Raw genomic sequence first — 22,368 nt, forward strand, 5'->3', positions numbered from 1 at the left:
AGGAGTCAGGTGTGGACGGGGGTGGGTTCCATATGGAGTAAGCTCTGCAGTTCACCATACGGTGCCGGCTCCCTCAAAGAGCCTTTGCTGTGTTTTCAGGCTTCTGAAATGGCTAAATCACTTAGAGGACATTGGGCTACAGGGTGTGGAGTGAAGGTTATATAAAGACTTGTATCTCCCCTAAAACAGATAATGATATATTTCCAAGAGCATTAAATCCAGAAAACCTTAGAGACTTCCTATTTCAGATCCCTTGGTTTTTAGAGGGAGCATTGGAGAAGCGAAGGGAATGGCTTAGGGTCACAAGGCCAGTCAGTGTCAAAAGCTGAGACTGGAGTCCACTTTTTACTTCCCTTGAGTCTGTAAGTGGTGCACTTTCCATTATTTTAATTAGGTAGATAAGACTGGAGCACTAGAAGCGATAGCAATACTTTAAGGCAGAGCATGATAGGTGCCAGATGAGGGGGGCTGACAGTGTACGGGTGTAGGGTTTCTGAGGAGGAGCAGTCATCCCAGCTGGGATAATCTGGGAAACCTTTCTGGAAGATGGGAGTTTGAGCTGGGCTTGAAAGATGGGTGGACTTTAGACGAGGAGGACAGGGGAAGCCCAGCACAGTGGTATGGCACCGGTCAGTCTGGCTGGGGCAGAGGGACAGGTAGGAGGAAGTGAGCACTGACAGTGACTGGCCATCTATCTTGTGTCAGGCACAGTGTCATCTCATCCTGAGTGGGGGAATAACATCCCGGCCATGCGCTTCTAGGAGGACGTCACTTCTCCCCACACTATCTGTGTATTTGAGACCTGTCCTTCTTAGAGTAAAAGTCAGTTACACCTTGATCTAGTGGGAAAGGTCTGGCTTGAAATAGGGAGAAAAAAAGAGGGAAAGAGTGTCTGTTTCTGTAAAGAAGGTCTCGGGGGCAGTTGATAGTATTTAATTCTTTGACAATATACCCTGGAGCCTGCCTCCTACTTAATGGCAGCTGGTGGGCCTTGGCACTCCTGAGTGGCCGGGTTTACCATTAATTATTAAGGACCTGTGCCCAGTGAGTGGCTGCCTAGCAAAGTCCTGTGGGAAGGAGGCTGTGCTATCTCATTGAGAGATCAGCAGAAGCTCAGGAGCTAAGGAGGAAAAAATTACTGCACTCTTAAAATATTTCACATTTTAACATGCCAGGGCCACGCATACTCTTCCATAGCCCTGACACTGGGTAATGGGGGCCTGGTTTTTAAAGAGCAAGAAATAAATACCTCCTGCCCCCCAGTTAATAAATAGAGTGGCCTATACTCCCATGTTAGTGTGGTACACGTTAGCAGGGATTTAGTTAGAAGCTACATTAAAACTGCAGGTGAGATGACATGGCAACAGAGAACATTCGTGTGGGAGAAACCCTACACCGTTCTGATCTTTTCTCAGCCAAGTAGTGAAATGCCAGAACTATCGCCAACCTCGTTTGTTACCTGCTACCACATCTTTGTATCTGCATGTTCATGCATGTGTGTGCGTGTATGTATGCGTCCTATTTCCTCAACTAGGTTGAAAGTGCCTGCAGAGAAGAAATCACTTCTTATAATCTTGTGGGTCCCTCGGAGGGCTTGTGCTCCTGGGTGGGGCCTGTGTGTGGATGATGAGGTTTGCATCCTCCCACTCCCTTTCCTTTTCCTCCTCCCTCCCCAGGTGCCTGTGCAACCCCTGTGTCATCCTTTCTCATTGCAGTCAGTCTATGTTAAGCTCCTGGAAAAGGTAACATGATGGCAGTACTTGAGGGCAGGGTCAAAGGCCTGGTCTAGGTGAAGAGGAGATTTGTATTTCCTCTTTTCCCATGCGCTGTGCTACCAGGAAGCAGCGTCTTCACTGTCCTGCCTGCCCCCTTGTAAAACTCTGGCCCGACGGTTCTGAACGCCTGTGTGTCAGACTTTTCCTTCCATGTTGGAGGTGGGAAGTGGAACCAGAAATCCTGGGCAAGAGCAGGCCTGGCCCCAGCTGCATTCCTCAGATGTCCTTCTCCTTTGAACCACTTTACCTGCAGTGGAGGAGCCCAGCCTTGCCTCGGCTGGGGTTACAGTCACAGGCATAGCAACACCTGTTTGCCAAAGGTGGGGCCTCTGGATGGGGGGTGGGGAGGGGTGGGGATAGGGTGGGGGGGCATTCTTTTGCCTACACAGGAAAGCTTTGCAAGTGTAGATAACAGACAAATAAGAATGCAGGGATAAAGTTTGCCTGGGGCGGAAGACTCAGTAAGCTACATTCCTTCCCCAGAACCTTGGGTGTTTGTTGTTGAGTGTGACTTGCCATTTTTCTCCTTAGCCGAGATGACAGATGCTTTCTGTTTGGTTCTGCTGTGGCCGGTTGAAGAAGAAGCAGGAGAAGGATATGAATGGAAATTAGATTTGCCCTGGTGTTCCAGATTCAGCCATATAACTGGATGATTTCTGTGGGAGGTGTGTGTGGAGAGAGTTGGGGTGAGGGAACTATCCAAATCCTTCAAGGAACACAGATAGCGATTGTTTAAGTGGAGACATTCCTGTAGCCTTCCTTAATTTTTCTTCTACTTATTCTAAGTCCTGAAGTATCAAATTGAATAGCCCCCACCTCAGATAAACATTGACCTTTCAAAAACATAGGCCCTTTATAACTTGTTTCATAGAGAGTATTGTGTTCTTGCTATCTCTGGGGTGTTACTGCTTTTGTGTCTATAAAATACGATTTTGAATATCCCTTTCCAAGTGCACAATGGGGTAAGTTGAAGAGAAGCGATTGGGGTTTGTGAGTCCTTCCCAGGTGGAGGACTGGTCCTGTAATTCCAAACTGTCCTTATCCAAAAATGCAAAGGAGTGACCCCTGGTTCCCCGCCTGAGGTTAGTGACTTCCCGTGAAACCTCCCGCACCCTCCGGCTGGCAGCCTCGTAGGGGAAGAGGTGGTCAAAGATGGGGTAGAATTAGTTTTGAGATTTCCTCTATGAGAAGTTTAAAAACTAGTTATAGCTGGTAGGAAAGTGCTAAGATCTGGAAATGGCAGTACAGAGCTGCAGAGAATTTGGCAAAATAGTTCATTTATGAAACCTTATTGTTTTTGTCCCTTTCTGTTCCCACCACTTCTTTACCAGCTCTTGGGTTGGTTTTTGAAGTCCTTGAATGTATACACATCCCAGCATATTTTAGCATTTTGGCCATCCCCTCCCAGACATTTTCAATCTTGCTAATGTTTAGATGTTCAGGAAATGAACACCCCATAGTTGACCCTGTCAAGCTTGCTGTAACACAGCAAAAGCCGTCATCTTTTTCTTTCTTTCTTTCTTTTACCTCCCAGATTACATAAAGCCTCTTGGAACACATGAGGCTTAATCTTACCCCCTCAGTGTTCCCATTCACATGTTACATGCTAAATCATACAGAAATTTAGCATACAGGTCCAACACGTGTGAGCAAAGGAATCGAACGAAACCAAACTACCCATTCTCAACAAGAGAACCCTCAGGGTAGCTACTTCTGTGTGAACTAGCAGAGAATGTTCCTGATCCTGACCCCAACTAAGTGGTCCCTGTGGAGTCTTGCTTGGGATTTTACGTTTATCTTGATACCATTTATCAAGGTTTATGGTTTTTCTGAAAAGCTTAGAGACCATGAGTAAGCTGATATTATACCCTCATTTCATAGAAGAACTAGCACTCTACTTGATTGGTCTCGGGTTCAGGGTGACTGCCACTCAGCAATTGTGGGACCCTGGGCAAGGACACTGTATTTTTTTTTTTTTAATGAATTTTTATTTATTTTTTTGTTACAGATATTTTATCTTTTTACCCCATTAGGACACTGTATTTTTGAACCTCAGTTGCCATGTTCCTTGTCTGCATAATGGACACAATATCTATCTCACAGGGTTAGTCACTTGAGGAAATGTTAGAACATATTGTAAGCTACAAAGTACTGTAATAAGCCCTGGCCAGTTTGGCTCAGAGGTTAGAGCATCAGCCTGCAGACCAGAGGGGCCCGGGTTCGGTTTCTGCTAGGGGTACCTTGGTTACAGTTTGTCCCTGGCCCCAGTTGGGGTCATGTGGGTGACAACCACTCGATGTCTCTCTCTCTCTTCCTCCCTCCCTCCCGCTCTATCTGAAAATAAATGCAAAAATAACCTTGGGTGAGGATAAAAAAAAATTTTTTTTTAAAGTACTGTAATAATGTGATGATGTTATGGCCATTCAGTTTATGTAGAGATAGATGATAATTGGGACAACAATAGTCTCTAAGAAGGAGGAACCCAAATCACTGGTAAATACATTTAGAACTGGAAGAATTTTTTATGACTATGGATTCCAATGTGTTTGATTTATAGATGAAGATTGCTAGGCCTAGGGATGGCCAGACATGCATGCAATTACTTAGCTTCCTGGTGGCACTCAGGAGTTGAGGTAATCCTAAGTCCCTGGCTCTGGACTTTGGTCTTTCCACCACAACACGGCACTTATCTTTTGTGCTGTCTACACATAACCACTGGGACTTCATTTTACCTTCCTGGTGTCACATGGATGTTGGATGCGTGTGATTCAATATTTAGTTGTGATGATCCCATCCAGGACTTTGCCAGTCGGTCATGGCTGTCTTTTATTATATCTTGGAATCTTGATGCAACTTGAGGGTGAGCACAACTACTTATAAGAGTTGGCCACAGTTGGATATCCCTTGCGTGGGTGAGGGACAGTAGCTTTTTTTTTTGGTATGTGCCCCTAGTGGGAACCGAACCCGGTACTCTCTGTTCTGCAGGCTGACACTCCAACCGCTGAGCCAAACCGGCCTGGGCGTAGCTTTTTAGCTTAGGAAAGATCAAGGGGCTAGGCTGAAGTTGCAGGATCTGTTTCTAAAGAAAATTTGTTTGACTGTTGAGGATCTGAAAACGGTCTCACTCACGTTAATGATCCTATTCACATACTCCATGTTTCTGCCATAGGTATCATCAGGATTCTTCTTAGATCACTATAAATAAAACTGTGGGTGGGACCCCCCAACCTCTTGCTTTATTAAGTTAGAGCTGGGCAGACAGTCTTCTTTCCTCCTCAGAGTCTCCGTCCTTTTCCTCCTGCCTCTGAAAGGCCTGGCAGTGGTAGGTTAGAACGGGTAGAAAGGAAAAAGCCTGAAGGCAGCAGGGTCATTGAGGTGCTAAGGACGACTGCTCCACCCACACCACTGAGTCATGTTTCCACTGGCCTTTGCCTACTTGTGTCAACTAGGGCTGAAACCTATGTACAGGGGCCGTGCTCAGCTGGACCCTTCCCCAGAACCTCTTCCCCTGGTCCTGTAGCTCCTGTTCACTAGTCTTCTCTTCATCACCTCTGCCTTCTTGTTCTCCTCTAACTCCCTGTAACCTCACTTCAGCTTTTATTTCCTTACTGACCTCTGGGTTCACACACTGGCTCACTTTTCTCTGACTTCTACTTCCTTGTGCTTGAGTAGCTCGCTCCTGTCTTGGATTTTATTCTGTAACTTCTCTGGTATCTCCACTGCTATTTCTTCTTCCTTCCAGACTCTGGCCTTCTCCAGGGCTCTGTGCTCAGTCTTGCACCTCCCATCCTAGGTTTAAGCCCACTACAGTCATAACCTTCATTCTGTGCATGGGACTGATCTTCAGCCTTGAGCTCTGGTTCCACATCCTTGACTACTTCTGGACATGTCACTCCATGGTGTTGCAGGTAACTCAGATTCAGCCTAGACAGGCTGAATGTTCAGTCCTCCACTATACCCCACAGCCAGCTCTAAAAGCCCAAGAGTCAACTTCAGCCCTTGCCTTTGAACCTCCGATGTACAGTCTGTTACCAAAGTCCTGTGGACTCTTTCGTCAGTCCATTCCTTTCTGTTCCCATTGCTACACTATGATTAGTCCTTTGACCTGGACAGCTGCAGGTGACATCTCACTGACCCTGCTGCCTTCAGGCTTTTTCCTTTCTACCCATTCTAACCTACCACTGCCAGGCTAATCATCCCTAAAGCCTAGCCCAGCCTAGCTCCCATCATCCTCTGGCTCAATTCTGCAAAGGTCTCCAGCCTAGACTTAGTTCCAGACTTGCCTGCCATGGCTGACAGTCCCTTATGTTCCAGACAAATGGTGGCACTTGCTGGGGCTATTCCTGAGAAAGTGAGTGCAGTTGGTGCCTTTACCTGTGCTACTTTCCCCCACGAGAAGAGGTGGCTGCCCCCTCATCCCAGCCTATTGATAATACCTGTATTTCCAGGTCTGGTCAAATGTCTCTCCTGAAGCTGATTGTGCATGCCTTCCTAGGCAGAGGTATCCTCCTTGTCCTCTAAGCTCTTCCCTCACCCAGCCCTTATTCTGTTCTTTTGGTATTGGGCTGTTTGCATATTTGTTCCATCTTCTTTGGCCAGCAATGCTCCCAGTCATCTTTGAATCCCTCCAAAGCACTTGGCAATGTGCCTTGCACACCGTTGGTGTCCAGTAAATAGTGCATGGAATAAAGAATGAGTGCCCCTGGCCTTCCTTTACTGCCTCTCCACTGCTGAGTTGGAGGTGGGCAGGTGAACCATCAGGATTGTGTCCTCTCCTTCCCTGGTACCATCATACCAAATGGATTCCCACTTCTCACCTCTGGCCCTTGTGGGGTTATAAACCTTTCCCCAGCTTCAAAACCTGTCTTTCCCATACTCTTCCTGGCTGACAGTTTGTTCTAAGTTTTTTTTTTTAGGATTGAGTGTGGTTACACTACTAGTCCCAGCCTCTACATCCATCACATTGTAACCTGGCTAATTAGAAAGCTTATTTCACCTATTTCCTCATACCAGAGGGAGTTGAAAGGGAGTCTCCAAGAATAGTGACTCATACTTGATTCACTTAAGTGGCTTAAAGATTAAAAATAAAGGGTTCTAAATTGGCAAGCACTTTGCAGTCTCATTTTCTGTGCCTATAGCTTGGACACTTAGAGACTTACCACTTTACCAGTATACTTAATAGCCTGTTAAGAAGATCTAACTAAGAAAATTCTACATTCTACTGTTTGTAGCCTTGATGTGATATGGGGGAGGGGGAGAGAATGCAGGAAGAGGTGCCTTTTGAAAAATATACTTCTAATTTTGAAAACTAGGATCCTTTTTGAGGCATTTTCACATCATCCCCTCCATGGCCTTGTAGATGTAGGCATTAATTATCCCTGTCTGACCATGGAAGTTTAGAAAGAATCCAGGGTTTCTTCTAAGACGTAGGTGCTTAAGAAACTTGGTTGGGCCAGAACTTAGAAACTCAGGTCTTGGGAATCCTAGTCAAGTGTTTCGTCTAGTGCCCTGCATTTGCCGTCTTTCTGAGTTGCACAGCGGTGAAAGGGCTTTAGACAATGCTATACTCTTGGATGATAAGAAATGTTCTCGAATCCTGGGACTGGCTTTACAAAGCTAGGTTAACACTGGGTGTGGGTGGAAGCAGTGGGGGTTAGTCAGAGTTTAGTTAGCAGTTAGCTGGACTTAGATTTGTTTTATCTCTGGCCCTGGACAGGATGTAGTTGCTTGAATTACAAGTGCCCAGGGAACTAAAGTAAACCTGGGGTGGAGGCCCACCACCTCTTTAGTGTAGATTCCAATCCCTTAGGAATGACATTACCTTCTTCAGTGAGTATAGATAGCTGCAGGGTTCCATGCTAGAAACACCAAATTAGTAATTCGTTGTTTGCCTGTAGTTAGTGAGGAAGGGGGGTAGGGGATAAACTGGGGTTTATTATTTTCCAAGAATGTATTTTGATCACTATTATTATTATTATTTTAAATCCTCACCTGAGGATACTTTTCCATTGATTTTTTTTTTAAGCTTGAGTGGGAGGGAGAGAGAGAGGCAGACAGACATAGATTTGAGAGAAACACACCCATTGGTTGCCTCACCCACGGCCCACTGGGGCTGGGGATAAAAACCGCAACCCAGGTTCTTGCCCTTGACCTGGAATCAAACCCAAGCCTCTTTGGTCCTCAGCCTCAGCTCCAGCTGCTGAGCTAAACCGGCCAGGGTGATTATTATTATTTTCTATGTAGAGGATTTTATTTTTGGTTGAGCTTGGTGGGAGAGACAGATAGAGAGGAGCTCTGTAAAAATTTGAAGAATGCAAAAGTTTGGAGACCTCGTTTTACAAGTAGAAGTAGGATTGAAGGTTAATTTCTGTTCTCTTATTTCCTCATTGGTTCATAAACTCCTCCAGGTCGGGGATCCTTGAGGTGTTTTACCTGTGTACCTTTCTCCCATAAAGTCTTTGTAAAGTCGGTGCTCCCATAAGCCTGGCACCGAATTACTATCACAGGGCCATGTTATCCCAGAAAACCTCTGGCTTTTCACAGCTCGTGAAGGCAGCAGAAGTCTGGTGAGAAGAGCCTTCGTGAGCCCGACCTTCCACCTCCCTTCCCTGTGGCCCTGCAGTGACTAGAGTGACTTTGTTTTACTTTTGCACCAGGCCCGGCCGCGTGGCTGGCGCCGCGCAGGGGGACGCCGTGCGCGCCCAGGTGCGCGGTCCGCGTTATCTCCGCAGACGCTGCATAGGGGATGAGCGCCGGGCCGGGGACCTGCGGGCTCCTTACCTTCCCGGCCGCCTCCTCTCCAAGTGATAGTAATCCGAGACTTTTCCGTTACGTGAAGCTCTCAACAAAAGATTGTAATTTCAGCAGCTTTGTTTTAGGAAGGCCCGAGGCGGCGGGCAGCCTGCGCCGGGCCGGGGTCGGGGCCCCAGGCGAGGGCCGGCCGGGGGCGGGGGCGCGCCGGCGGCCTCCCCCGCCCTCCTCGTGGTACCGCCTGCGTTTCCTCTACAATGCTGTTATGCTAATCAGGTGACATCACCGCCCAGCGCACGGCGAGTGGCTCCTGATTAAATTACAAACCGGCGGCCGCCCGGGGCAGCGGGGAGGAGGTGTGCGCGGCGCTCCTGCGAGCTCCCAGGCTCCGCGACCCGGCCCAGCTTGAGATTGGCCATATTTAAAAAAAAAAAATTTGTAAGTAGGACTTGCTCCTTCCTCCCTCGATCCTCTCGCCCCGCCTGGGTAATATATTTCCAGCTTCTAGCCAAGGGCCACAAAAGGAAGGCGAGCAGCAAGGAATTCGTGCCTGAGTGGTCATTCCTGGCCGGGCTAAGGTGGACTCTCGTGCAGCCAGCTTCCTATCAGATCACCCTGCTGGACTTTCAGACCGGAATGGGGCTTGTTTAAGGTCCAGTCCTTTTCGCAGGGGCGGGAAGCCAAGCGGTGCGGAAGCGGCTGCGTGTTGGATGGGGTAGGAGAGGGCTGGAGCGGCATTTCCACCGAGCAGCCCGCCAGGCGTTACGCCGGGCATAATGGAATTGCAGAGGACTTCTAGCATCTCTGGGCCGCTGTCGCCGGCGTACACCGGGCAGGTGCCTTACAACTACAACCAGCTGGAAGGGAGATTCAAGCAGCTACAAGGTAAGCCCTCCTCCCAAAGGCCGGGCCTGCCAGGGGTTCTGAGGCTTTATTTGTGCCATATGGTACGTGAGTGACCCTAATCAAGACGGGCGGCCAGCCGCACGGCCTGGCCCCGAAACCTCTGGTTGGCTGCGATCACCCCATTCACTACGTCAAGGAGACAGTTTCTCCCTCTACTCCAGAAAAGCCACCATTTGGAGTCCCCCTGGCTCTCCAGTATCCTCTTGGCTCTTTTGGTTGTCAGGTATCTGCTGCCCATTGCACACACACATTTTTTGTCCTTTCAACTGTCTTTGCATCTTAATAGATCAATGTTACTATGCAAGTATTTGATCCCTGGTCGCCTCTGTCTCCCAGCCCCCACCCTCTTACCTCTGGGAAGCCTAAAGGTGTAAAGTGCATTGCTCTACACCCAGTCCTGTAGAACAATAGCAGAGGGGAGGAGGGAGTGGTCTTTTTGTTCCTAAGCCTGAGTAAATTACAGTTTTTATTCCGAAGCTTAATTTTAACTCTTTTGATGTATTGTGTTGGGGGAGAGCCTTCCCATCAATTTAGGGGGGCTATGTAATTTATAATGAAAACCAGTTATTGTCATTTCATTGCTATGGGTTGGATTAGTTGGATCATTAGTTGGTATTTCTTGGAGTCTATATTAGTCTCAAATAATTGAATGAATTGAATCTTTGACCATACATTTTTATTTAGAGCAAGCAGTGTGTAGGGTGATGGGCCTAAAGCCTGTGGCTAGGTTGGCCACTACGGCCTTTTGCTTCCCTGCCCAGCCAGCAGGCCTGGCCAGCAGTGTCTCAGAGTTTATATATGAAAAAGAATTCATAACTCAAAACAGAACTCCTTCCGATTGAAAGCCCCTGGAATCAAGTAATAGGCCGGGAATGGCTCTAGCTCCGTGAAAAAGTAACCTTCATAGACTGTATGTTTCTTATTTTAACTCTTTTCTGTGCCACAAATGTGGTTCCTGTGAGGAGGAGGAAGGAAGGAAGCAGCTCAGTCCTAGAATGTTTTCATTGGGAAGGGGGGAGAATATATTTCATTCATAGGTTTATTTGTCTTGTGAAATAGTTGACAGTAATGACACTTTTCTGGAAAACAAGAGACAGAACAGGACGTGATTTTAAACATTTGCTAGGCTGTGCTGCATTCCTTGAACAATTAGCTAAGAGGAGGCTCCCTTCCCTCCAGGGAATGGTTGTGTGTCTTTGGTTCCTTCCTCTTGAGCTCTTAGAAGGCAGAATTTTCTTTTTTGGGAAACTTGGCGGGCCAGGACTGGTGAGGGTATCTTGCAAGTGGTAAATAGAGGAGTGGAAGTATGTTCCTTGTTTTCTGGGTCTATGTTAGAAGTCCCTCCCCCCCCCCCACAGTTTCAGGTTCTGAGAATTCAGAATGCACCTCCTTGAATGGCCCAGGCTCCCCACTTCACTGTGTCCTAATCCAAGAAGGAAGCACCCAAGGGGGCTTCTCCACCAGAACACCAAGGGAAAAAATATAAGAAGGTGTGGGAGGAGTGTACCCCTAGGCCCATCCATAACAAAAGGCTGTTATTCTGAAAGGTTTGAGGATGGTTGTAAAACTGCTCACTGAGAAGGGTGGAGCTTACACACACAGGAAATGTCTTAAACTGTCCTCTCTGGACAAACTAAAATTTAAATTAAAAATCACCATGTGCTCCTGAGATTTCACCTCACAACTATTTCTCAAGGATATCCCTTCAAAAGGGAAGGTGGGCTTCACCTTTCTGTGTCACCTTTGTCCCCTAATTTAGATTTAGGTCCAGATAACCTTCTTACTTCTAAATATTGTGGTTTAGGAGTTGCGTAAGTTTAGTGTTGGTATTTCTATAACAGAGAACCACCCATGTTGAGGAACTGAGAAAGGGTGGATTAACTTTCAAGTATGGTGGACCCCAGGAGAACTACAGACATTTGGGATGTCCTTGGTAGCAAATAGAACTGATTGCATTTTAAGCCCTTTTAGGAGGATTTTTGATAAAACCTTTCCTCATTTCTATCTCCACCCTAGTTTGGTATTTTGTTTAGTATTTGTAGTTCTTCCAGTCGTCAACATCTTTAATAGCATATAGATTCTGACTGCTGACTTAATTTTGTGCATGCCTACAAAGCTGCCTTTTTTTTCACTCTTCTAAGTATAATCTTTCCTAGCACTTGCAACCCAGTATTGGCAAACTGCTTCTGAATCTGTATTAATCTTTTTTGAAATGCCTTCTATGTGAACTTACTCATTTAGCATCTATGTCTGAGAGTACTGTAATTTCATGGGAGATATTTATGATTTCAAATATTTCACACTGGATCTTAAAATTTTCAGGAGGTACCATGGGATGAGATTTGGTGTTCTAGCTAAGGGAAATAAGACATTAAAATGAGTCTGGTCTATTTAGATAAAATAATTTCTTGAGATTTATGGCTCAGTAAATACATGTGATTAAAAACAAAACCTCATTGACTTGAAGGACTGAGATGTTGCAAGTGTCTGTCATACTAATAATGCTCCTAGCATAGAGAAGAGAGGACATTCTACCTCTGATGGCCTCAGACATTAACCACAAACGCCCAACACTTAATGCACACTTCACAGACACACCTGGTGCGCTCACTCTCTCTCTCAAAATTTTCACCTGCAAAATTAACCACCTTCCTCAGTTTGTTCATGTCTTCTAAAAAGTTGGATTAGTTGTTTTTCTTTTTAAAATAAGAATACTGAGACACAACAAAACTCAAACTCAAACACATATTTAGATAAATGTGTTTGTAGTAACAGAGAGGTTTGTAATATCTTTTCTTCAGTTTCACTTTAGCCAGTTTAACTCCTTATAGGAAAATATTTCCTGCAACTCTTCTACTCAGAAACTGACTGGTGCTTGTTGTGTAAATTAAATTCCAAACTCCTAGCCCTGGGCTGATGGCTCTGTGGTTGGAGCGTGGTCCCATACACTAAAAAGGTTGTGGGTTCAATTTCTGGTCAGGGCACATACAGGAGGCAGCCAATTGATGTTTTTCACTTACATTCATGGTTCTCCCTTCCTCTTAAAAAAAAAAAAAATTATGGAAACATATCTTCAGGTGAGCATTAAGATTTTTTAAAATTCCAGACTCCTGAGCTTGACATTCTGGACCCTCCCCCAAATGGTCCCACCCCACATACTTCCCATGCCAGCTCTTATATTCCTGATCCGATCTTCCAGGTAGGCAGGCCTGCAGCTCTTCATAAAACCCAGCCCCAGGTTTTACCTTCATCACCTACCTTCTGCCCCAAATGTTCCACCCTTCCATTTTACATATAGAAATCCTTACTGTAACTTTGTAAGACTATGCTTACATTCCAGTTACTCCATAAAGCTTCTTGTCTCCCCAGATCTCATTGAGTGCTTACCAGGTATCAGACATGTTAGCAGGAGCTAACATATAGAAAATAATACAATAATTAATAAACAGTAATAGAAGAGGGAACTGTGTTTCACATACTCACAACTGTAAACCTACTTTCACCCCACCCTGTACATGGTATCTTAATCTAGTCTTCATAACATACCTATGAGATTTTAAAGATGAGAAGATAGAGTCACATAACTTGTCCAGGATCACAGGCATTGATGGGCTCAGGCTGCATGTTGTTTTCTGTTACTTTCTCTTCCCAGACTTCTACCTATTAATATTAATGTTAATATATCTTTTCTGCAATAAAAGGGGGGAGAACATTGTGAAATGCCCACCCTAACCTGATTCTTTCCCCTGCCTACCTGTCCCCAGAGCATTGATTCTATTGGCTCTGGCAGTGGAGTTGTGATGAAGACAGGATCTAGTTGAAAAGCATCAGAATGAACTTTTTGTATCTTCTTTGCAGCCTGACCCTGACATTTAGCACCTGGTATTTTTTGAGAAAGTGTTTTTTCTCTTAGCTATTCTGGCTCAATGAATTTATCTCATTATCCAAAAAGAGGTATGGAGTCGTCTGTCTTTATTGGGACATAGAGGGACACTACAGAGTTTTTGGCCATGGGAATGCATAAGGACTCTCAAGTTTATTACATGTCATCCAGGGTTGCCTTGTTGAATTTTTTCATTTTTTTGTTTTGTTTTGTTTTAATTTCTTAACTGTTAGGGGAAAATTTGCTGGTTTTATACCTGTAGATCATGAAGAAAATATAGTCTTCAGTTTTTAAGAACTTCTCAGTTGTGGTACCTAGATGTTTGTCTTGCTTAATATCTTTTTGCTTAATTTCGTAAACCTGGATTTACACCTGTTTGTCATGAAGAAAATTTTAAGTTCTTAAATATAAAGTAATAGCCTTCAAATATTCCTCATTGTGACAGTGAACAGAGTTGGTGACAAATGATATTCCTGTTTTGTTGCGGGCGACAAGATTTATAAGAGCATTTTCAGATTTAAGGAAAGCATAAAAAATTGGCTTTTTGGTTTGGTTTCCTTCAACACTGTGGTACTGCAATCTTCTAAGTCCAGATAACTTTGTGGGAAAGGGCAAGTCACCGATTATAAACAAACTAAAAGACAACTCCTTTCACTAGTTTACCAGAATTTCAGCTCAAAATTTAGGAGTTTCTAACAGATTTGTGAATTAGAATAGTTTTTTTTTTTTAAATTGCAGTTTTTCTTTCTTTCTTTTTTTTTTTGGTACATGCCCCTAGCAGGAACCCAACCCAGGACTCTGGTCTGCAGGCTGATGCTCTGACTGCTGAGCCAAACCGGCCAGGGCTAGAATAGTTTTTGAATGGTGTGATAATAATAATTACTGTGTATAGTACTTAACTTTAATATGTATCATCTTGCTTAATTAATAAATGGGATTATTTAAAGTATCCAGCATGGGATCTAGTACTTAGTAGATTCTAAATAAATGTGCATTTCAGTAGCACTAATAATAATCCTGTTGGGTAAATAGTCTCTTTTTATAAAGAAACAGATCATTGGATTACGACCAACCAGTATGAAGCCCTGTCTCCAGAATCCAGGTTTTCTGACTCTAAATTTGATGTTCCTCCTATAGAACAACAGAATGTGAGGTATGAACCATGCCACTCATTACCTAGATATTATGGATTTATTCTAGTGGCCTGGAAAATTAATGAGTTCAGAACTGCTCAGATTTTTGGACATGTGGTACTCGCAGTTTTTGGTGGGCTAGGAATACTGACTGGCAAGGGAACACTGATTCTTTTAGTTTATAGCCACTGACTGGGATGGCCATTAAAAGAGTTCTCGGAGACCAGCTAAGAAGAAGAGGGTGATAGATAACTCTTTGAAATGCTACCACTTTTTTTAAAAAGTACAGTTGACATACAGTATTATATTATACAATATTATATTAGTTTGAGGAGTACAACCCTGTGATTAGACATTTATATAACTTAAGTGATCGCCTTGATAAATCTATTACCCATCTGACATCATGCATAGTTATTACATATTACTGACCATATTCCCTATGCTCAACTTTACATCCCCATGACTATGTAACTACCAGTTTGAACTTCTTAATCCCTTCCCTTTTTCACCCAGTCCCCCAACCCCCTTCCTCTTGGCATTCATCAGTCTGTTCTCTGTGTCTGTGAATTTGTTTCTGTTTTGCTTTTTCATTTATTTTGTATTTTAGATTCCACACATAAGTGACATTATCTAGCATTGTCTTACTTCACTTAGAATAATACCCTCTAGGTCCATTCATGTTGTTAGAGATAGCAAGATTTCATTCTTTTTTACAGCTGAATTACATTCCATTGTATTTATGTACCACTTCTTTATCTATTCATCAGTTGATGGGCCCATGGATTGCTTCCATGTCTTGGTTATTGTAAACAATGCTGCAGTAAACATAATGGATGTATATGTCTTTTCGATTTAGTGTAAGCCACCACTTTTCTTAGAGTAGTGAAATAATGGGACCCTAAATGTCCTGACTGCTGAGGAAGCTTTCTGGTGACTGTGTTCCTGATGATCTCTTCCCACACCATGGGCCTGGGAACAGGTGTCTTCACAGCCCCACTACCTCTTCCCCTGTGTGTGTCTCTGTTCCGTGGTTTCCTAGAGTCTCCCATGCAGCAAGCCCAGCTTCCCTAATGCCAGGCCCTGCTAAGAGCTCTCCTACCTCCCAAGACTTTTGGGATTTGACTTCAGCCAACTTCCCTCTCTCCAGCTCCTGTTACTCCACCGAACAGTACTCTTGATTCCTTTTTTGTTAGTCCTCACCTGAGGATATTTTTCTCACTGATTTTTAGATAGAGTGAAAGGGAGGGACAGGGGAGAGAGAGAAACATCTACGTGAGAGAGACATTGATAGGTTGCCTCCTGTAACCCAGGTATGTGCCCTTGACCCTTTGGTCCACCAGCCAACACTAACCACTGAGCCAAACCAGCCAGGACCGTACTCGTAATTTCTAAACCAGCCCTGCCTTTCCCACCTTTGAAACCATGCTTTCCTGGTTTCTTTCACAGGGAATTATTTCTTGTGTCGGGATCCTTCTTTTAGTTCAGATGCCATGACATTTTAAGTATTTCCAGAGGGGTGGGGAGGTCAGAATCCCTGCTTGGATTCCCTTCCATTAAGGTTTAAGTCATTCTGTGATTTTCATAAACTGGTTTTGGTGATAGTTTGAGTATTTGCCTCTGTTTTCCTTACATTTCTCAAAGTCTGGGAGCATAAAGACAAAAGTCTGACATAACCTTTTACTAAGCCTTTCTTAAAGAGTAAGTAAATGAAGTTAAAATTATGGGCTACTTTACTGCCGTGGTTCTCCAAATGAGGTCCCCAGACCAGCAGTGGCAGCATGACCTGGGAACTTGCTAGAAATATGAATTCTCCGGCCCTGCTTCTGATCTAATGACTCAGAAACTCTGGAGTGGGGCCCAGCAGTAGGTGTTTTAACTAGTTTGCCAGGTGATTCTGGTGCACACTAAAGTTTTACCATTTGTACAGTCTTTGTTGGTGGGGTGGGTGGGAGGAAGATGGGGAAGAATGGACTACCATGTATTGCTTCCAGATAGGATCATATATCTGATTTATTACTGAAGAATGAAGTCTTGTGAAAAAGTATGTTTTAGAACAAAATTGAATAATAGTGAAAAAGGCAACTAATCAGTTAGGAATGGGCTATATTTTACTAAATCAGAGAAGCCCTTTAAAATCTGTAGGCCTCAGCCACCTGCTCTGCCAAATGGGGTCAGTTGTCTACCCGGTTCCCTCACAAAGTTGGTGTGAAGGCCAATCTTAAACGAGATGTAAGTTGAGGAAAAAAAATAAAGATAATAGTATGTGTGGGTCTAAGGACAGTTTGGTAAAGCATCTAGTTTAGTTCTATTTAGATTGTTAATTTTAAAATCTCTTAGATTTAACCTTAAAAACAGAAATCCCAGCTACTTGGCCTCTGGAAGGGAGGCAGTGGCATCTGGCCATGGCCCTGCCTTGGGTATCTGAAGATCTAGGTGGCTTTCCTTTTCTGAAAACCTATCAGGTTTACCTTCCAGGATTGTGTTCAACAGCAAATGCCATAATCTCTATGAAGTTTCCTTGAAAACGTCCATGTTCTATTAAAAATATAAAGTATGGTTATTGTTTCCATAATCATTTTTTTTAAAAGAAAACTTCTACATCCCCATGAACTCTAAGAACTTGCATATTGTATAGCAGTTGAAATATGGACTTCAGCCCTGGCCAGTTTGGCTCAGCGGTTAAAGCGTCGGCCTGCGGTCCGGAGAGACCCGGGTTCGGTTCCCGCTAAGGGCACGTACTTCGGTTGCAATTTGTCCCCGGCCCTGGTTGGTCGTGTGGGTGGCAGCCACTCGATGTGTCCCTTCACGTCGATGTTTCTCTCTCTCTCTCCCTTCCTTTCTCTCCCTCCCACTCTAGCTGTACAAAAAATGGAAAAATATCCTCGGGTGAGGATAAAATAAATAAATAAATAAATAAAATAATGTCTTTATAAAAAAAAAAAAAAAAAAAAAAAGAAATATGGACTTCAGGGTTTGTTTTCCTCTCTTCTGGAAAATGGCATGAACAGTGACAGAGCTTCAGGTTTTTAATTAATGACAGCTTCACAGCCATGCATCTGTTCATATTGGAATTACACTTGTGCACATTATCAAAATAGCCAGGCACTTCTCAGCCATATGTAGATGTTGGTACCTTTTCTCCTCTTTCCTGAGAAGTTTCTATCCACCTTTAGGCCCTGGCTATGAAATACTAATGATGGGGGAAATAAATGATAGGGACATTGTGAATATTTTTCTAACTTCAGCATTCTTTGCTAGATCGGCTTAATTATAAATTTGGCAGTTGTTAAACCATTTCATGGGTGCAGAGGGCTTGCCATTTAAACGCTTGGTGAATGGTCATGAATCTAGGCTACTTTAGAGCAACATGAATTCTGAGAAATAAAATACAACTGACTTTTTTCTTTTTGATTTTTTTTTTCTTTATTGATTTTAGAGAGAGAGGAAGGTAGAGGGAGAGAGAGATGGAAACATTGATGAGAGAGAACATCAATTGGCCACTTCCTGCATACCCCTCACTGGAGACTTGGCCCACAACCTGGGCTTGTGCCCTGACTGGGAATCGAAGGGGTGACCTCTTGGTGCATGGGTCGGTGCTCAATCACTGAGCCACACTGGGCAGGCTAAAACTGACTTTTAAAAGAGAGGGCTTGCATTCTTGTTTATTCTATTTGTTAATTAACAGATATTTATTGATTACCTGCTGTGCTTGGAGATGCTGGCCGAGCTGACTGATCAGTAGAAGCAAGTGGAGAAATAAACTTGTTCCAGGTGAGGGACTCAGGTAGGGAGGGAACCAGGAGGTGAGGGACCCAGGTAGGGGGATTTGAGCAAGTTCAAGGCAGCCAGAGTTTAGAGCAAGCAGAGGGTACATGGTCCTCTAAGTCAGATTAAGGAATTTGGAAGTAAGTCAGGCAGTAGGAAGCTACTGAAGGATTTTAAGTAGGAGAGTGCCCTGTTTTGACTGTTTTGTTTTTTAAGAATAATTGTTTTAGAGGGTAGTGGTCAAATGAGGCAGGAGACTGATTAAGAGGCTGTTGTATTGGCCAGATGAGAAACTTAGAAACACTGTCTCCTCAAATTTTGAACTGCAGAGTACTTAAAAGAACCTTGTGGTCTGCAGATGACCTCGGAGTTTGTTAGAAATACAGAATCTCAGGCCCACCCCAAACACAGTCAGAACCTCATTTTCACAAGCTCCCCAAGTGGTTTGTATGCACATTCGGGTTTAAGAAGAAATACTCTCTACTTGTCTCTATGTGCAGAGAAGGAAGCAGTCTCAGGAAGGTTATGACCATTTTGAGGTTTAAGTTTATATGTTTTATATAAAGTGTGCATTAAAAGTAGGAGTTTTGTGGGTTTTTGCCTTTCTTAAGTAAACTGGATCATTTTAACTAAGTATAAAAATAATCTTGTGTCCAAATGTATAGTAGTTAATTAAAGAAAGTTTAATATTGCCCTAGGAGATTACAGGGCTTTAAAACATGGTTGGTTAATTCCTAGCTTTGTAAGTCTTTGTAGAATTTGGCTGAGTTTTTCCTACTTGCTAATCCTGCAGTTCTAGAAATCTGTGAGGTTAAAAAAACAGTTTCTTTTTACTTACCCATTTGGTATTAATGGAGAATTACAAAAATACTCAGGGCCAGTTTTCTCTGAATTCTTCCAGAATTTCACCGTGGTGTCCTGGGAAGTGTAGGCTTACCATACCTGCTTTATGACTTCAGCTTTTCATATACTTTCAACTATTTTTTAAAGCAAAACTACCTCCCTCTTTCTCCATGCTCCATCATAGTAAGTTGATGCTATGTTAAATAAATGTTGCTGCTCTTGCAGTTGGTTAGACTGTAGTCTAGTTTCACATATCAGATTTACCTAGCAGTGCCTTCAGGCTTTGGCATTAAAGGTGGATTTGAAATACATTAAATATCTGTTATGTAATATAAGTGCTCATTTCCTGTGAGTGTGCAGGTGAAGCTTTAAAATGACTGGGTATTGATTAGGTTGGGGAGAAAAGGCACCTGCTGAAACTTGTTGGCTGTAAGTTTTTGCTCCTCAGGAGAAGAAAGGAAAGAGGTGGGGGGATAAGTGGCTTCTGCTCCTGACTGTGCCACTCCAGGACCTCTGACAAAGGGCACAGAACCCTGGCCAGTGTGGCCCAGTTGTTGGGGGTTGTCCCATTACCAAAGTGTTGCCAGTTCCATACCTGGTTGGGGTACATGCCCAGGTTGTGGGCTTGATCCCCAATGGGGGGCATGTAGGACGCAGCCAAATGATATGCCACTCTCACATTGATATTTCTCTCTTTCCCTCTCCCTTCCTCTCTCTCCAAAAGCCAATAAAAATATTTTTAGAAAAAATGAAAGCAGTAGTAGTCAGGAAGTGACTCAGATCATGTTCTTTCAAAAGAAGGGTTGAAGGTCATTCATGGACAAAGTTAAATTATTAGCTCTCCTTTGTATTACTTCAAAATTCTTTTTATGTATCTCTTATTTCACAACCATAGTGTGATACCTTCAAAAGAAATAAAAATGAAATAGTTTATGTAAGATTCTGCAATCCCTGCAAATTTTAACTTTCCGATGGTTCTTTTTTATGTGCACGTACAATTTAACACTATTATAGTCATTGTATAGAGTCAGTTTTGTCTTGCCATCCTGTTTCTGTTTTTTAATTAACATTATGTCATAAACTTTTCACATGTGGTTATTTCTATGCCTTGTGCCAAATATTGCCAAATTGCTTTCCAAATTGAGGCAATTTCTTTACTAAACTGAGCCTGTGTCCTCATCTGTGGCATAAGGGTAAAACCCATTCTATGTAATAAGGTTGTTTTAGAACAAGTGAGATTCTCCGTGGAAATCTGGTACATAGTGGGCCCTTGGTGATCAGTGACAACCATTATCATAGGTCCTGGTTAAATGGCAAAGCATGGCCCAGGAGGGGCAAGTCTTTTGAACTTGGGTTGAGTGTATTGACCCCACTTCCACCCCTGAAACCTGTTCTGGGTGTGGTTTCCTTTAGCATGTTTAGTTAGCCTGAAATTGCACCCAGCTGAAACACCACTTTTTATGTTCCCCTTTAGAAAGGGGACACAAGGCTGATGGCAGTCACTTGAGTCTGTGACTTTTGATGTAGGTTGATGGTGGTGCCTCTTCTAAGTTCATAAAAAACATCTGGAGCAGTTAATGCTGAAGCCAGAGCATCCAGCACTTTGTCAGAACTACTGTAGCCAAATTAGTATTAACCGCCCTCCATAGATTGTTGAATGCCTCTACTGTGTTTGCTTTTGAAAGGCCTTTCTTAGCTTTTCTCTCCCTCCCAACCTTGTTTTCAAGATGCACAGGACCTTTAAGTGGCATATCCAGTAATCACAGTAGCATGGAGACACAGGCCGGCCTATATATGGTTTCACAAAGGCCTTGTGAAAGATCTGGCCTTAAAGTCCCTTTCTAATGCTGAAATGATGTAAGTGGAAAGTTAATTTGAGGATCACTGGGGCACACTTTATTCATGAAGAATGTGAGCAAAACATAAAAAGTCTAGAGACTCTGCTCTTCCCTGGTGGCAAGAGAGTTACATGGGCTGTGTCATTATTTGGGAGAATTTTACCAACCCTCATTGAGAGTGCAGTTGTGATGGACTTTTGGAGTGACCGCTGTGGGTTTTGCAGGAGTGAGTGTGTGTATGTTTTACCTGAAATCCTTACACAAACTATAGACATTATTTTGGTGACATTGACATGCAAATGGTGATTATCTCTTGGAATTTGAATTAGGTGGTGTTTTGTTTTTTTTAAGATAAACTTTAAAAGTGTACTTGACAGTGGGGGGAAAAAAGGAGAAACATCTGTAATAAAAATTAATTAATTAAATTAAAAAAATAAAAGTGTACTTGAAAGTGTAAAGTATATGGAGTCTGAAAGTCAGCTTCAGCTGTTGGAACTGTTTTTTAAAAAAAACTGTTAAGTGTCTGTAGATTGCTAGCTTGGATGTGTCATTAATTGAGAGGTGGACAGTGCCCTGATTTCTATTGAAGGAGACATTTATTCCTACAGAGATTTAAACGACTTGCTATAAAAAAAAATCAGCCTTGCAGTGGTAGAGGAAGATTATGCCTTATCTGCGAACAACTGTCAAGCAGATGCAATCCCAGCTGCACAGTCTGTGGAGGGGAGTGGGTGGGGTGGCCCGGGAGCCCAGGAAAGTCTCCGGAGTCTTGCTGCCAAGGTGTGGTGAGGAGGGCTGCAGAGGGCCGGCAGGAGCAGTGTTCAGTGTTAGCTCTCATTTCAGAAACACAAGGCGGTGGGAAGCACGTGGGCTGTGGAGTCGCATAAGCCAGCATTCAAATTCTGGCTCCCCTAGTGACATTGCCGAGTCCAGTTTTCTTCATCTGTTAAAAGCTGGGAAGAATAAATAGTCCTTGGGGTGGTTGTGAAGCTTACATTAGAATTTTGTCTTAATAGGGTGACCAGCTAGTCCTGGTTGTCCAGAGAATCTCCCCCAAGTCCCAGACAAGCTGGCAGAGGGTTGCTCTAATTACATCTGAAAGTACCCATCGCTGTGTACGGAGGATGGTGTCTCTATGCTTGTTCATCTCTGTAGTCCTTCCTAGTGCTTGGCACAAAGAAATGTTTCATAAATAAAGGAATGAATGAGTGAGTGAGAGAATGAGGCAATAATACATATTTGTATATAGCTGTTTCATAGTGAGTCACTCCTCCCTGTTGCTGCTTCTCCCCTGAGAAAAGAGGTGGCCTCATCAACTGCATAATAATGTGTTGCATGAAAGACTGAATCACACAGTAATGATTTTGGCTCTGTGATGTGGCTAACTAAACTGTAACTTCAGGAAGGGCTTATCTGGGTTTGTCTACTTTTTTGGATAAAATGAAATTTGATACGACCCAAAGGACCTCCCT

The 22,368-nt window shown here is 43.5% G+C and overlaps 1 protein-coding gene across 3 annotated transcripts in view; it reads left to right on the top strand.

Moving 5' to 3' along the window:
* The window catches only part of SPTBN1 (spectrin beta, non-erythrocytic 1), a 197,039-nt gene that overhangs the window by 80,217 nt on the left and 94,454 nt on the right, over nucleotides 1-22,368 (top strand). For 2 of the 3 annotated variants that reach the window (XM_036263025.1, XM_036263026.1), the window contains exon 1: nucleotides 8,870-9,410. The exons of the other annotated variant lie outside the window; for it this stretch is intronic. In XM_036263025.1, the coding sequence (XP_036118918.1) occupies nucleotides 9,302-9,410 (109 nt within the window). In that variant the 5' untranslated portion in view covers nucleotides 8,870-9,301. Of the gene's footprint in view, nucleotides 1-8,869; nucleotides 9,411-22,368 lie in introns of those variants that run through there. 3 annotated transcript variants of the gene reach the window in all.

The sequence above is a fragment of the Molossus molossus genome, unplaced genomic scaffold, assembly GCF_014108415.1.
Source record: "Molossus molossus isolate mMolMol1 unplaced genomic scaffold, mMolMol1.p scaffold_m16_p_15, whole genome shotgun sequence".
Classification (NCBI taxonomy): domain Eukaryota; kingdom Metazoa; phylum Chordata; class Mammalia; order Chiroptera; family Molossidae; genus Molossus; species Molossus molossus.